The 17,072-nt window shown below is 38.9% G+C and overlaps 1 protein-coding gene across 16 annotated transcripts in view; it reads right to left on the minus strand.

The window, feature by feature from the left end:
• The window catches only part of FARP2 (FERM, ARH/RhoGEF and pleckstrin domain protein 2), a 257,803-nt gene that overhangs the window by 65,516 nt on the left and 175,215 nt on the right, over window positions 1-17,072 (minus strand). For 14 of the 16 annotated variants that reach the window (XR_006273983.1, XR_006273985.1, XR_006273984.1 and 11 more), the window contains 4 exons: window positions 10,444-10,607; window positions 10,160-10,228; window positions 9,045-9,102; window positions 7,254-8,412 (listed from right to left, as the gene is read on the minus strand). Coding sequence is in view for 13 of the 16 variants with exons in the window: in XM_043491578.1 (XP_043347513.1) it covers window positions 7,254-8,412; window positions 9,045-9,102; window positions 10,160-10,228; window positions 10,444-10,607 (1,450 nt within the window). In the remaining 3 variants the exon portion in view is untranslated. The remainder of the gene's footprint in view (window positions 1-7,253; window positions 8,413-9,044; window positions 9,103-10,159; window positions 10,229-10,443; window positions 10,608-17,072) is intronic. The other 2 variants (XM_043491586.1, XM_043491587.1) reach the window with 1 other exon arrangement.

The raw sequence follows: 17,072 nt of genomic DNA on the forward strand, positions 1-17,072 counted from the left end.
TAGTATCTTAGTATCATAGGTAGCATATATTAAAAACTTTTATGAAGTGTTATATCAATATAGTATAATATTTCCTTCAGCATGACATGGGTTAGTCTAAGGTAAGGCTGCCATCATGCAACTTGATCATGCATGACTACTGTGTTTATATCCAGTTTGGGGCTTAACTTACGAACCTCCGAAACAGCTATATGTGGCAATGAAAATAGTAGCTCAAATTCAGATATTGTAACAACATAATAGGACTAATGTTCTAATTTTTTTTATGTTAGATCACACACTTTTGGTACGGAATCAGAGACATCTCCTTGATTACTAAGAAAACAATGCAACAGGTTTTTTTTTTTTTTTACATCTAAGCAGTTCAAGTATGGAAAGCAATTCTACTTTTCAGAAAGTTCTAAAACCAATAGTAAAAAAAAAAAATAAAAATCCAGCTCACCTTACTTATGTAACTGATTGCACTGATTTCAAAGGGACTACCTTGTATGAGTAAGGCAAGCAAGATTTAGCTGTATATTAAGTATGCCGTTCTGGAGGAGAATGTGTAACACAGAAAATATGAGTATATGACCTACTTGTCGCCATGCATTATACTACAATCACTGATGGCTAGTTATAAGGATATAGAGCAGATTGCCTGAGAGAAGCTGAACCAGAGCTAATAGGAGAATGTCTCTGACATAAATGGTGCCCTTAGGATGAAATCTGAATTTTTCTTCTCATCTGTACTCCGTAATAAAGGGATTCAAACAAAACAGTAACTTGAGCACTATTTGCCTAGGCTACACTACCCTCACAAATGCCTACAAAAAGAAAACTAAGCTGGGAAATCTGATAATAAAACTCCTGGGAGTCTTAGCCTAGGAGAACCAACATTTAATCTATTTGAAACACAAGTGTAAAGAAAAATAAAAGCTAAAAAGCCCATTTTGTCATTAATATCAAAGGTTTCCTCATTTTATTGTATACACAATTTAAAAAGTTCTGAATAAGTACAAATCTTTAGGTTTATAATCAGCAATTTCAACAGAAAACAAAGATGTAAAACTCCCCAAACAAATAATTCAACAAAAATGTTTACTGTATAAAAAAAAAGATAAAGTTCCAAAAGATCAATGTATTAAGAAATTCCAGTCCCCTTTGCATTGTTAGTGTAATGTTTTTCTGCAAAGATTAGCACCTATTAAATTGGGGATCACTTCAGGCTAAGGCACAAGTAGTTTTGTGAGCTGAATGTACAGTACACCTGCACATTTCGGTGATAGGTCTTTGGATTTTCTTACCAATGTTTAGAACTCTGCCACAAACAGTATTACTGACTGAAGTTAGAGCCCTGCACATTGAAGATATAGTGGAATATTGTGATTTCATAGAATTTACAGTAATGTCTTTCCACAGATTACACGTCTTAGTTTTAGTTATTTGAGAAGCACTCCAGATTCAAAGCCCACTAAATTATTCTTCACTCAGTGGATTAATCTTCTAATAACCCACAGAGAGGTAAGTGAATTAAATGCACTTTGCAATATACATTTGGAGCTGTAAAAATCTCACAATATCCATATATTTGGTATGTATATATACTCATAAATATACATATAGCATTTGTGATGAGTTCAGTGTTAAAATGGCTACAGTGCAGATGACAACTATGAGAGTTTGCACTGAGAATTGTGCTATATACCTATTCAGTCCATTAATATCTAATAATTAAGGCTGAGAACCCTTTGCAAAATGACAATAATAGGAATGACTTACCAACAGGTTTGCACCAAAACAACATAATAATTAACAGGATTTTTTTTTTGTTACTTTTTTCCCACAATCTTATCAAGACTTGCAACAAACAAAATTAAACAAAAAACCACCACCACCTAATACCACAGGATAAGGGAGTTCAATACTTGTTTTATCCAGTAACTCTGAGGTTGCTGGGCTTTTAAGTGAAACTTGATAGAAATCAATATATTTCCTACTCCATATGAATGATAAAATATGAATAATTTCTGGGAAATAGACAAAATGTTACTTTAATGACTCATGATTATTTTAAAATTACAAAGTATACACCACAACACGCTAATATGAATGTAATAAACTTTACCAAGACTTAACAGGATGGCTGTTTGATCACAGAATGTTCTCTGACCTTTGTTTTGTAAATGAACTCCAATAATTACACATACCAAGATGAAAATGTTCTCTTATAGTGCTTGACATTTGGTGAAAAATATATTCTTAAGTGATGAGTGGGTGTAAATATACATACAGAGAAATATAGGTACAGATTATTTTATGGAGCTCTAAGCCCTACAATGCATTTTTAAATGGCTTTCTGTTGAACTGTGAAATGCAGTCAAATACCTTATCTCTAGACCTAAATTCATTAGTAGGATATAGCTACAGTGGTGAAGAATCACTATTGTTTATGTCTATTCTATAAATGCATTTGTATATATATAAATACCGGATTAAACATTTAGCAGTTCCTAATACAGGGTCCCATGCCGTGTAGGGGAGTTCAGAGGCAGAAGGGATGAATGGCCCCAAATCTCTCAGAGGAAGGAGAGCAGTGTTTCTATGGCATGCTCCCCCTTCACTTGCAAGTATGAGGATATGGACTGTGGGATAGAATAGTATACTGGAGTATGTATAGGTGAATAGCTGCTTTTCGCATCATGGCTTGACTATTGGCCTAGTAGAGGTGAAACCTGCGCAGTAGTTAATGACAGCTGACCAACGTTAAGTCCCTTCCATGCCTTCCATTCATGAGGTCAGAAATCATCCTCAGAAGTCATGCTGCCAGGAAGTACCATGAAAAGGCTGCTAGCCTTTGGCTTGCCACTGCCCAAATCCGAACAAATGAGTCTTGTGTCCAGGCCTCCCACCATTATTTTTCAAAATCCTCCCTGTTCAGGAGAACTTGGATAGGAGACTCCGCAAGGACCATATTCTAAAGTTTCCCCTGTAATTCCTCTCCCCCACCCGCACCCCAATCCATCTGTAACATGGTGCCCATAACTTATTTTCATACTCAGGTTCTCCTTTCGCTCCAAAACCCATAGTTCTCTATATAAGTATCCAGCACCTTCTTTTAAAATTGAATAGCACACTATTAACTTTCTTTAAACAACCATTTTTATGCTCAGATTAAAAATATTCAATATCAACAACTATTATTTAACAGTACTGAAGTTGTGAAAATTTGAAAACAAAACTGAAAGTCTGCTAGCGTGTTTAACATTTAGGATGTTATGCTTAGGTATTGAAATACACATTGCACCACATCACAAACTGTACTAGCAAAGTAAAAAAGCCTAAGTGGAGAATTGAGAGCCTGCCTTCTCACCTTCTTCCTGGGCTGGTCCAACCAGAGACACATCCATGGGGAGAGGAGTAGGTGTGGCAGGATGCTGTGACTGCTGCCAGGGAAAAGAGCTAGCTAGCAACACTGGTTTATGCTAGAACTGACACCTAGACTGCTGAAAGGCACTGAACCCAATAATCTCTCTAGAAGAGGACTGTATCTTTGCACCACCCATGAGGATGCTCCTGAGAGTCTGTCTCTCCCCTGACAACAGATCAGCAAGATTAAGTGAATCTGAAGTCTGACCATCTGTAGGAAATGCTACAAAACATTCTTCTTTGACAAAGCCTGTCACAAGACACTACAAGACTAACATCCCGCTTCTATCTGCCCCCCAAAACAACACACAAAACCTCTCACGATTAACTAAAATTAAATAGACAAACACACAACCCTACCCCAAGCCAAGTTTGTATACTCTAAAAAGAGAAAAGAACCAGAGATTATAAAATTCATATGGGATTTTGTAATGCTAATTGATTTTACATGGAGGCATTCAGATTCTGGGATTATGGGTGGCATTATAAAAACTGTAAGAGAAACATCTCCAACTTCCCACACCAATAGCACAGGGGTTTGAAGTCCCTCCATCAGTCTGCTAGCCAACACTTAAGTTTTGGTTACCTAGCCCCCTTATGGTATTTAGGTCAGCATTAGAAGAGTTTCAGAGTAGCAGCCGTGTTAGTCTGTATTCGCAAAAAGAAAAGGAGTACTTGTGGCACCTTAGAGACTAACAAATTTATTAGAGCATAAGCTTTCGTGAGCTACAGCTCACTTCATCGGATGCATTTCATGCATTTCATGCATCCGATGAAGTGAGCTGTAGCTCACGAAAGCTTATGCTCTAATAAATTTGTTAGTCTCTAAGGTGCCACAAGTACTCCTTTTCTTTTTTCATTAGAAGAGTGTTTCCCCATTCTGTCTCCCATATCTCAGCTTCCTGGAGGAGAATGTAAAAGGAGAAATACCTGTTTCCCACTCTAGTGTGCTATTTTAGCAGCTGGATGCTGCCTTTTAGCTCTGCTTGTGTGGTTTTGATCAGCATGTCCTTATCAGAGTATTCCCAATCCCTGTCTTCGGAAAAAAAATGGAGTCAGATGCTGTGGAAGAAAAAATGACTTAGCTGCTGTTATGCGTCACTAAAAATATTATTTGAATGGATTCATATTTTTTGCCCAAAAAAATTGCCTATCTGTCTCATACTAGAAGCCAAAGAATCAAGAGCTGGAATCCAGTCATTATGGTATCTTTCAAGAATGAAGCATGAGTTTAAATTAAAGCATTACCTTTTGGTTTTTTAAAAAAATCCTGGGGTTTTTAATGCCATTAAAAGATACACAGGATTGCAAAGTGCAGATAGTCTTTAAAAGGTAGGGGTAGAAAAGTTTAAAACTAACTACATCTCAAGAAAAAAATATTAGTAAGCTTTCATATATCATTATAAAGAGCTTTTTCTAAGCGCTTCTGAGAATTTGGAATGGAACTTTGTGAGGGGGGGGGTTTAAATACAGACTCAGTCAATCCTTAGGAAAGCCCTTGTGACACAAAGTCCTACATCTAGACAAAAGGCAATTTTTAACCTTTAATATCTTGGAGTTTTTCAAAAGAATCAGAAATTGTCCCTGCCTATATTACTATCCAAAGACTTGCCTCCCACTCTACATCTCCTAAAAGAGAGTTCTCCAATTAAAGCCCTTTTCAATGGAAAAATAAACTAATTATTGCATGACCAGCAATAGCTCAGTGAGATAGCCAAAGAACAAAAAGTTTGTCTCCTCCAGCTGCCTATTTACTGATGCCATATTCCACATTCCAGACATTTCCACAAATAGAAATCAGCTCAACAACAAGAGGCAAAATGATTAACATACAGAGGAGAGAGAGAGAGAGAACTGTGATTTAAAGAAACAGAACAGCCACAAACACTTGAAAAATGGTACAGCTAATATTTCACCATATGATGGTATAGGTATGGTTTGATTTTCTAATGCCAGTCAGCAAATGCAAACTCCTGACGCTTCTTAGTGCAACAATAGGGATTCCATTCAAACACAATCAGTGGAATGAGTACACATACTGATTGCTTTAAGGAACGATCATGTCTGTAGAAGGAATAGTTAGAACAGACTACAAACAAGAAAAAAATAAGTGAATGAGGGACAATCACCCCAATAAGTTTTATTGCACATTGAAAGAACTTTCCTTGCAATGTTTCATTAGGATTCCTTAAGAGATTTTTAAGTGGCCTACCAAGTATGAAGGTTCCTTTTCAACACATCAGTCCCTTACACAGGAAACACCATATAAACATTAATGGAAAGCACATAATATGAATAAATTAATTATGCTAATTTATGCACCCTGTTTATTTTGGAAGGAATGCAATGAAGTGATATTGCACTGTTATCCCTTTTAAGAAAGGAGGGTTCATAATCTGGACTACAGGGAATATAAACCAAATTGCCTCAAAAGGCGATGCTTCTGATCCCAAACCTGCTACAGGGATATTTTTTATTTTAAACTTGTTTCTTGTACAAGGCCCTCAAAATTTTGCATCTCAGAATTCCAGCCCCTACCAACAATATCTATTAGGTGGACTGAGAGTAAGTGAGTTTGATAACCTTCACCATTACTAATTTAATGAATCAGTACTATTGATACAATCACTGAAATCTATATTTACAGCTTTTCAATTATACTTTCACTATGAATCATGTCATATAAAGTCACCTGTCTAAAAATGCCTATGAAAGCAGTGAAGATAAAATAGTGGTTGATGGTATTCACTTTTTTTTTTTTTTAACTTTACACCAACTCTTTATTTCCCTGAAAGGAGCCATCTTATTTCAATAGCATTCTGCTGAATACAGTGCAGAGTTTAAATTAAAGAGAGCTATTGCCTGTTTTATCTTTTAACATTTCTCCCAGACCAAGCAAGCTTTAATTACATTAAGTTGCAGCCATTTTTCTACAGTGTAATTGATTAAATTAAGACAAAGAAGATGAGAAAGTTCAATAAGGAGTTAAGTGCCTTTATAATCTATGTGTCTCCCTCCAAACAGCTGAAAAACAGCAGGGAACTTGTACATTGTTGGACTGTTTTTGATCACAATGTGCCTTTAAGTTCAACAATCCTCTTCAGGGGTAGATCAGGTGATGCCCAGCACACATTTGCTCCTGTACACATGCTCTTCTAAATTGCCATCTAAGATTTTGATTCTTTGAGGTGTATGCCACATTTTTGTTGCATAAACTTGACATTTTAAGAATTATCTTCATGGTTGATTCACAGATTGTCCACCTTTGTCTCAAGAAACAGCACAGACTCTTACTGCATTGCAGGACCACAACCTATGTATTGGATCTGGCCTGTTAACAAAGGACCTACAAGCGGCAGCATCTCATACTGATGTCAGAGGAAGTGCACACCAGACTAAATCTGATATGACATAAACATGTTTCTGTGAAAGTAAGCTATAATAGGACTATAATTTTTCTTAATTCTGGTTGGCCCAACTGACAATATTAATCCTTTCTGAAGTTTCTTAAATTTAGCATTTTGCATAAATCACAGCTGGTTATAGACTTTGTGGATACACATATTTCAATAACAAAGCTGGGATACTTCAAGGGAAAATAAAGAGGAGGAGAGAAACAGAAATCAACTATATTATGCAAATTAAAATCCAGCCACTGAAATAAAAGTTTTCCAGCTCAAAAATTATTTAAATTATACCTCTGAATTGAAACCTAGTTCCAAACAGCATAGGTGGATACCTCAAACATCAAACTACCAATCAATTATTGATGTGCGTTTTTCCTGTTTGGTCTTCTTGGGCAAGATTCTTTAAATTATTCTGAAAATCAAAAGTGAAGTTCTCACCAGTTGCTTGAACAAAGGGGTTGCTGAAGAAGTGGCTTATATCCATTGGAGCTGCACCTTCCGAATCCCAGGAATCTGTATCTGTACTGGTAGAGTCTTCTGTAGCGGTAAGTGGATAGCTTAGCTGCTCCAACTGGTCAATGATGTCAGTGAACTGAAAGGCTGAGCTGGATTCAGAGCGAACCGAGTAGGCTGGGAAGTTCACCATAGAACTAGCTTCAGAATGATTAGCAGAGCTATATGTGTGAAAGGATGATGTACCATTCAGTGGCAAATTATTGAGGGAACTGCTTTCAGAACGGTTGTTTATGAGTGAACTGGTTTCAGAAGGACTCAAAAGGCTTTGCATTCTGCTTGCTTGTGCTTTAACCTCAAACAATTCCGATGTATCTGATGGTCTCTCATTGCCATTGAAATCACTCCCTTCTTCAAATTCAAATTCATCTTCCATGTTCATATCTACTGCTTCTGTGGAGTATCTGTCAGGGCTTGACTGAGAAGACACCATATTTTGCTGAAGAACATCCTTAGTTAGTTTAGTTGAATCTGATACAGGCCTAGATAAATCAGACCCTATTAGGTCTAAGCCACTGTACACATATGAAAATGCCTCAGATCCCCCAGCAAAAAAGGAGATTTCTGTTGGGTCATCATCAATAAATTCTTCTGAAACCTGCAGCTGGGAATTCGTCAATGTGAAAAGAGGGTCACCCCTACCACAATTCTGATGCTTTTTATCAGCAATAAAAACACCTGTGGTAAAGTCATCCTCATCATTGTCATTTTTACAGATAACCCTGCTCTCCTTGTTACCCTTCTCTGTTTCTAGATCTAAACCACACCTATTCTCAATACCAGGACAAGTGAGGCTGCAGTTTCCTACAACATTACAAAACCCAACACCTTGGAATGACTGGAGTATGGGAGATCCAAGCTGCTGTGTCGCTTTCTTCCCAGTTTCTTCAGATGGTATTGCAATACTCTTTTCTGTTGTTGGGCTCCTCGTGTACGGTGCTCTGGAGTCCAAGAAGGAATGATTCGTCTCTGTACAGATGGGCAGGTCAGTAGTGGTAGTGAATGATGTATAAACTGAATGGAAGGAGGCAGATACTGAGGCATGGGACTCAGGAGCACCTAAGCCCTCGGTAAATGAGACACTCTGAAGTGGAAAAAAAATAGAATAGGTAAAAAAGTGTTTTTATCATACATAGAAAAAATACTACCTCTGATATCTGACTCAGTAAGAGTGTGTACTAGAAAGATTTTCTACAAATACAGCTCATATAGAGAAAAAGACCAAAATCTCCAGAAAGATAAAAACTCACCTTTTACAACTTCTGATGATGAGTTATCAAATTACTCCCATAATTTTTAAACCCTCTGCTAACAGAGCAAACAAGGTAATACCCACACGGGATTGGAGGGAATTCACAAAACATTTAGGACCAAGTCCTGAAGTGCTTGCTTCAACACAACTACTTCTGCTTGTATGACAGAGACATTTGATCTGAGACACAAGAACAGGACGGAGTATCTCAAGGAATAAGTATGAAAATTTCTTTTCAACTATGTGAAGTATGAAAGATAAGCCATGTGAGTCACTTCAACCTACCTGCAGTACCCACTAAAATTAGTACCACAAGAAAAAAATTATACACAGGCATGAAGATGAAACAGTGAAAGTGATTCTGGATCAACAAGACAACATAATCAACTTTCCCTATATTGCCAAACTGGAAAGCTGACTGTCAGTCTTACTGACCATAATATTTAGAGTGGTGCAGGACTAACCTGTTTTGGCACATCTGTGTTCGAAGTGTGAGCAAACACTCTAGCTTTGCTGTGCCTCCTGAAAGACAGAGTATGCTGTAAGGAACTAAGAAATCAATTAGCCTTTCTTCTCCCCTACTCAACTTCACTCATTCTACCCACCCACACAAAAGAGCAAAAAGATGTTATATCCCCCATTCAGCAATGAGTAAATGAAGGTACAGCAAAGACATGAAATATTTGTGAATTACTACCAAACACAGAAGCAAAACAATTACAGAAAACAGAGACACTAGATTCAGACCATTCATGTCTTCAAAGGAGAACGCAAAGGCAACTGCAAGGGCATGGGAGAATAGAAGAATGAGGCAGCGTAAAGATGTCTGTTCTTTTTTTTAAAAAATTCCTCTTCTCATCAAAGCACACAAATATCCATAAATTAATATGGTGTCAAAACAGAGAGCAAGTCAATTTATGTGCAACACTTATGCAAAGTACATTGTCAGTTAACTGCATACAATATATGGTATGTAATAGTACCCATTTTCTATGAAAAAAAAAGCCCTTTTTATAAATTATATTAGCTGGTGATTTGAGCCCATGCAACGGTTTTTATTAGAAAATCCCTGCTCAAGACAGGAAGCTGATCAGAAGTCCAAATAGTCAATATACATTTTTTAAGGAATTTTCCACTTTTTTATCACCCAGATTAATGTCCCGTAGACCTTTTCTCATTTTGTGAAAACTGCCTTTGGAATGCATTTTCTAACTGCATTTCATGTAAACCATACACCTCCCAAGAAAACCACATGGACTGAAAGGAAAGATGACATCTCCTTGAAACATTTCCTACTAGTAGTTAGAGTGTGTGTGTGCACACTTGAGAGAGAGAGAGAGAGATTCAAAAAATAAATCAAAGGCAGAATACAATTTCAAATCCCTGCTCTGCCACAGACTTCCTGTGTGACTTTGGGCAAGTCACTTAGCCTCTCTGTGCCTCTGTTCCTTAGAATTGTATAATTAAAAAAAGAAATGTCTCAAAGCAGCAATTTCATTAAAAGTGAGATTTAGGATATCAACCTAGGGGCTCCAAAAGTCTCAAATTCATGTCACCTTTTAAAAATCATAGGTTTTACCTTTCATAGGGAGTTTTCTTCATTCCACTGTCTTTAACATAATCCACCAGCTGTTTCTGTGTTCGTCCACTGTGAACCCATGCAAAGTACAAATATTATAAAAATCATCACAGAAGGAGTAGATAAAAATGTCCAGGTTTGGAACAAAGAATGGTTATACATCAGAAACAGATTCTGAAACTTTTAACTTCAGTGAATTACTTTAAAGCACTTTTTCATCATGATTTAATTTCCTAGCTATAAAAGGTTGTGCTATAAAGATGCTGAGTTATGCTATGCCATACCTGTATCTGAATGAAGACCCTCTGCTGAAGAAGACTGCTTTAGCCTTTGGTTTTGGTTGATCAAACAACCTGAAGAAAGTGTGATATTCCACACAGATTTTCCAGAAGTTTTTACACTCATCCCTACTGCCAAACAGAAACTCCAGCGTATCCTGATATGGACCCTAGGAGCAAAACAGACGCTCAAGTAACACACACAAGAACACTGAAGAAAGGCAAGAAAATAGCATGTACACTCCACCACAGATGGCACAGATACTGAACTGCAATGGGCTGCAATATTTTTGTTTCCATGTGGTCTGAGCCATGTCACATATAAAAATCTTTATTTTACTAAGCCCTTGGGGCATTTGGTAAAGTTTTGAATGTAGTTTTAAAACGTGCAATCTGAAACATCCTAAAATGTTTTTATTCATGCTTTAGAAAAATGCAAAAGTGCTTTAAAATAAACTTGATAAAAATCTTTAAAATTATGTTAACTATAGATCATATTAGTAAAAGTGGATTGTTAAATTAGCAATGTGTCTGAAAGAAATAATGAAGATATTTAATCACAAGGATTATTTTAAAATACTTTTTCTTAAAAGTGCTAATGCTTATCTTACTTCCTGGGGTTTGTTAGATTTCTTCTTTCATTTAACTGTTTGAACTCAAGAACTACCAATAGACTTGGCTGCACCTAAAAAAATCCGCAAAAGATAAAAACAGAGGTCTAGGTTTTTGTAACTGATGATGCAATTTTGTGGGAAAGTAAATCCAAAGTAGAGGATATCTCACTGAAAAAACTCTTCCTACCAGCCCCCTTCCATTGAACACTGGCGGGTCATACTTTTAAGAGTCTTAGCTTATCTCAATTGGCATAGTATCACATGAGGAGTTAAGTGGCTTCAGAGGTATCCACAGCCGCCAACTATATAGGGCTAATGTACGTTAAAAACAACACCATCAATTACACCTGGAAACAAGCCAGAAGCTGGTGCAGATTGGATGGCACAGGTATGATGCACTCTCTCTGATAAGCACTACTTAAAAAACAGGCATTCCGCACCAAGTGAAGTTTCTAAGTAATCTTAAAATATAGTCCCATGTACAGCATATTATAGTAATTCAATCTTGAAGTGACAAAGGCATGAATAATCATGAGTAAACCTGCGACTCTTTCATGGAGGTCACGGAAGTCACGGATTCCGTGACTTTCTAGGACCACCATGACCTCTGCAGCTGCAGCAGCTGGTGCAGCTGACCCAAGGGCAGCCCAAGCAGCCCTGCCTCCAGCAGCAGCGGAGGCCCAGGGTTCCCCCATGGTCCGCCCCCCTGCCCAGGAGCAGCCACAGGCCCCGGGTTTCCCCTACCCCAGGAGCAGCAGCGTCTGCTGGAGCGTCCCTCTTCCCCAACACCTAAGATTTAGTTAGGGGTATTTTTAGTAAAAGTCATGGACAGGTCACTGGCTGTGACATTTTGTTTATTGCCAGGGACCTGTCCATGACTTTTACTAAAAATACCCATGACTAAATAGTAGCCTTAATCATGAGTTCATCTGCATTCAAAAGGAAAAAGAACAGGAGTACCTGTGGCACCTTAGAGACTAACAAATTTATTAGAGCATAAGCTTTCGTGGGCTACAGTCCACTTCATCGGATGCATAGAATGGAACATGTAGTAAGATATATATATACACATACAGATAAGTTGGAAGTTACCATACAAAATGTGAGAGTTTAATTAGTTAAGATGAGCTATTATCAGCAGGAGAAAAAAAAACTTTTGTAGTGATAATCAAGATGGCCCATTTAGATAGTTGACAAGAAGGTGTGAGGATACTTAATTTAAGAAAATAGATTCAATATGTGTAATGACCCAGCCACTTCCAGTCTCTATTCAAACCCAAGTTAATGGTTTCCAGTTTGCATATTAATAGACCAATCCACACAGTGTCCACGTAGTGTCCATTTCCTGGACACTACTGTGCTAATAAGCGATGGTCACATAAACACCACCCTGTACCGTAAACCTACTGACCACTATACTTACCTACATGCCTCCAGCTTCCATCCAGGACACATCACACGATCCATTGTCTGCAGCCAAGCTCTAAGATACAATCACATTTGCTCCAATCCCTCAGACAAGACAAACACCTACAAGATCTCTACCATGCATTCTTACAACTACAATACCCACCTGATGAAGTGAAAAAACAGATTGACAGAGCCAGAAGAGTACCCAGAAGTCACCCACTACAGGACAGGCCCAACAAAGAAATTAACAGAATGTCACCTTCAGCCCCCAACTAAAACCTCTCCAACGCATCATCAAGGATCTACAACCTATCCTGAAGGACGACCCATCACTCTCACAGATCTTGGGAGACAGACCAGTCCTTGCTTACAGACAGCCCCCCAACCTGAAGCAAATACTCACCAGCAACCACACACCACACAACAGAACCACTAACCCAGGAACCTGCCCTTGCAACAAAGGCGGTTGCCAGCTGTGTCCACATATCTATTCAGGGGACATCATTATAGGGCCTAATCACATCAGCCACGCTATCAGAGGCTCATTCACCTGAATATCTACCAATGTGATAGATGCCATCATGTGCCAGCAATGCCCCTCTGCCATGTACATTGGCCAAACTGGACAGTCTCTACGCAAAAGAATAAATGGACAAAAATCTGACATCAGGAATCATAACATTCAAAAACCGGTAGGAGAACACTTCAACCTCTCTGGCCACTCAGTAAAAGATTTAAGGGTGGCAATTTTGCATCAGAATAGCTTCAAAAACAGACTCCAACTGCTAAACTTGAATTAATATGCAAACTAGATACCATTAACTTGGGTTTGAATAGAGACTGGGAGTGGCTGGGTCATTACACATATTGAATCTATTTCCTTAAATTAATTATCCTCATACCTTGTCAACTGTCTAAATGGGCCATCTTGATTATCACTAAAAAAGTTTTTTTCTCCTGTTGATAATAGCTCATCTTAACTAATTAGCCTTTCACAGTTTGTATGGTAACTTACAACTTATCTGTATGTGTGTGTGTGTATACATATGTTTCATTCTATGCATCGGATGAAGTGGGCTAGCCCACAAAAGCTTATGCTCTAATAAATTTGTTAGTCTCTAAGGTGCCACAAGTACTCTTGTTCTTTTTGCAGATACAGACCAACATGGCTGCTACTCTGAAACCTGTCAAAAGGAAAAAGTGTCACAATCTCATGGCCAAGCACAGAAAACAAAATAAGCACTCTTGGCCACTACTGCTATATGGACATCCAGAAACAGATGAAAATCTAATAAGCATCTTAAGTTGTGAACCTGAGTCACATAAGGCAGACAAACTTCCTCAACTGAAAGTGCTAATGATATCGCCTCTGCCATTTCTTCTATTTGTTTCCCTAGGTCTTTCAGGATCACTTTATTTTTATCTGAATTGAGACCCCACATAAAATGGGTACCTATCTGTAACTGGTTTCAGAGTAGCAGCCATGTTAGTTTGTATCTGCAAAAAGAAAAGGAGTACTTGTGGCACCTTAGAGACTAACAAATTTATTTGAGCATAAGCTTTTGTGAGCTACAGCTCACTTCATTGGATGCACGTAGTGGAAAATACAGTGGGGAGATTTTATATACACAGAGAACATGAAACAATGGGACTGTCCAGTTTGGCCAATGTACATGGCAGAGGGGCACTGCTGGCAGATGATGGCATATATCACATTGGTAGATGTGCAGGTGAACAAGCCTCTGATAGTGTGGCTGATGTGATCATAGGGCCTAATCACTACGTAAAAGAATAAATGGGCATAAATCAGACATCAAGGATTATAAAATTAAAAAACCAGTCGGAGAACACTTCAATCTCTTTGGTCACTCGACTACAGACCTAAAAGTGGCAATTCTTCAACAAAAAAAACTTCAAAAAAAGAGACTCCAAGAAGAGACTGCTGAATTGGAATTAATCTGCAAACTGGATACAATTAACTTAGGCTTGAATAAAGACTGGGAGTGGATGTGTCATTACACAAAGTAAAACTATTTCCCCTTGTTTATTTCCCCTCCCCCCCCACTGTTCCTCAGACGTTCTTGTCAACTGCTGGAAATGGCCCATCTTGATTATCACTACAAAAGGTTTCTCCCCCACTCCCGCTCTCCTGCTGGTAATAGCTCACCTTATCTGATCACTCTTGTTACAGTGTGTACAGTAACACCCATTGTTTCACGTTCTCTATGTATATAAAATCTCCCCACTGTATTTTCCACTACATGCATCCAATGAAGTGAGCTGTAGCTCACGAAAGCTTATGCTCAAATAAATTTGTTAGTCTCTAAGGTGCCACAAGTACTCCTTTTCTATCTATAATTGTTGTTCTTCAAGATGCAATGCAGATGTGTATTCAATTTAGGCAGCGTGCGCTCAGCACACTGGAGCTAGAGAACTTTGCCTAGAAGTAACTGTAGGAGAGGCGCTTATGCCCTGCAGCCCAAGCCCCACCCCAGGGGCAGCGCCACCCTGAACTCCCTCAGTGGCTTTGTACCAAACGTCAGAAGTACACACTCTGACGCAATGGGGGTGGAGGGTGAGTTGTGGAATACACGTCTGCATCACATCTCAAAAAAGAGTTACAAGTAGGTAACAATTTTTTCTTCTTTGAGTAGATGCAGCCATGTTTTCTACTTAAGTGACTCACAAGTAGTACTTATAGAAGGAGAGAGGTTGCAGTCTATTTAAACAAAGACTACAGGATTGCCTTCTGAAAGTTTGCATCTGATCTGGATGTAGCAGTAATGGCATAGTGGTTTATAACAGTATGCACAGATGACCAAGTGGCAGCCCTATAAACATCCAATATAGGAATGTCACTTAGAAATGCCGTCAAAGTTGTCTAGCCTCTTGTGGAATGAGTATGTACCCTTTGAGGCAGCATATACAGGAAGTTCTACACCTGGAGATCATCTGTGAACAGACTGCTTAATCCTTAATTTGGTCTGCATATGAAATAAACAAATAAGGAGCAGAAATGTTTGGTCCTACTGAGATTCAGTCCTATTTTCTCCTATTCAGAAAAAGCTAAACATCGGCTGATGTCCAGTGTGTGACGATGATGTTCCTCTGGGGGTGAATGCTGCTTAGGGAAGAACACTGGTAAATATACAGCTTAGTTCAGGTGAAACTGGGAAACAATTCTGGATAAACACGCAAAGTAATGCTGTGGCCATACCCTATCTTTAAGAAATTGAGTGTAACAGGGATCCACCATCAAAGCCTACAACTCACCCACCTCCTGGTGGATGTTATCAACACATGGAAAACAGTTTTCTGACACAGAAGGGAGAAAGAAGAAGTTACTAGAGACTCGAATGGAGGCCCTAAAGGAGTAGTTAAGACAGTATTAAGGTCTCACAAAGAAATTGGCTCTTTAACCAACGGGTAGAGACAAGTGACTCCTTTCAAGAACCTCACTGCCATGGGGTTTGAAACCATCGACTTTTCTGTGGATGGACAGATGAGACCCTAAGTCATCGCCAGATTGACTTTCAATGAAGTAAGTGCAAGACCAGAAGATTGAACGTGTAACAGGTACTCCAAAATGCTCTGGATACAAGACAACTTCAGACAAACTCCACAGGCTAATGACCAAATCCAGAACTGATTCCATTGTGACAAACAGATCACTTTGGTGGACGGCTCTCTACTATTGAGCAAGACCATCTCCAAACATAATTCCTCCTCCTCATCTAACCATGCAGTATCCATGCTGTGAGATGCAGAAAGCTGAGTGTTGAATGCAAAACCCAACCATGATGCTAAGTCAGGAGGTTGGAATGAAAAGGAACAGATACAAGAGGGCAAACCATTAATATGAAGAGGTCAGAGAACCAACAACATTGCCTCGACCATGCTGAAGCAATAAGAATGAGCTTGGCATGGTCCAACTTCAGCTTGAGAATGACCTGCAGAATGATCAGTATTGGAGGAAAAGCATACAACAGTGGCAATTCCCAGCTCAGGTGAAAAGCATCAGGGACGGAGCCCAGACTGAAACCCCACCCCTGGGATTAAAAGAGCTGACATTTCTTGTCATCTCCAATGGCAAGCAGTTTGATTGGTGGGATGCCCAAACTTAAAAAAATGGATTGCAGGATGCTGGGCTTCACGGACTATTTGTGATTCAAAGAGAAATTTCTCCTGAGGTGATCCACCAGGTGATTCTGGATCCCAGGTAAGAGAATTGGCCAGGAGGGTAACGTTTTCCCCAATGCAAAACTGTCAGAGCCTGATCGCCTACTGACACAGCACCCTGAAGATTGCCAGGTCCCTCCTGTCTGTTCACATGTGGTATAGTCGGTAAGGATGTGCACTGCCAAGTCCCTGATGTGATCTCAAAGGGCCTGACAGGCATTGTAGATGCCACAAAGCTCCAGAACATTTATATGCATGGAAGCTTCCTGTTCTGACCACAGGCTTTGAACTTTCAGCAACCCCAGATGTGCTCCTATTAAGCAGGCATCGGTGACAAAAGTCCCGGTTGATGGGGACCAAGCAAAGGGAACACCCTGGCACACATTGTCTTTAACTGTCCACTATCATAAGGAGTCCAGTATTGGCAGAGGA

Source organism: Dermochelys coriacea, chromosome 9 (assembly GCF_009764565.3).
Source record: "Dermochelys coriacea isolate rDerCor1 chromosome 9, rDerCor1.pri.v4, whole genome shotgun sequence".
NCBI lineage: Eukaryota > Metazoa > Chordata > Testudines > Dermochelyidae > Dermochelys > Dermochelys coriacea.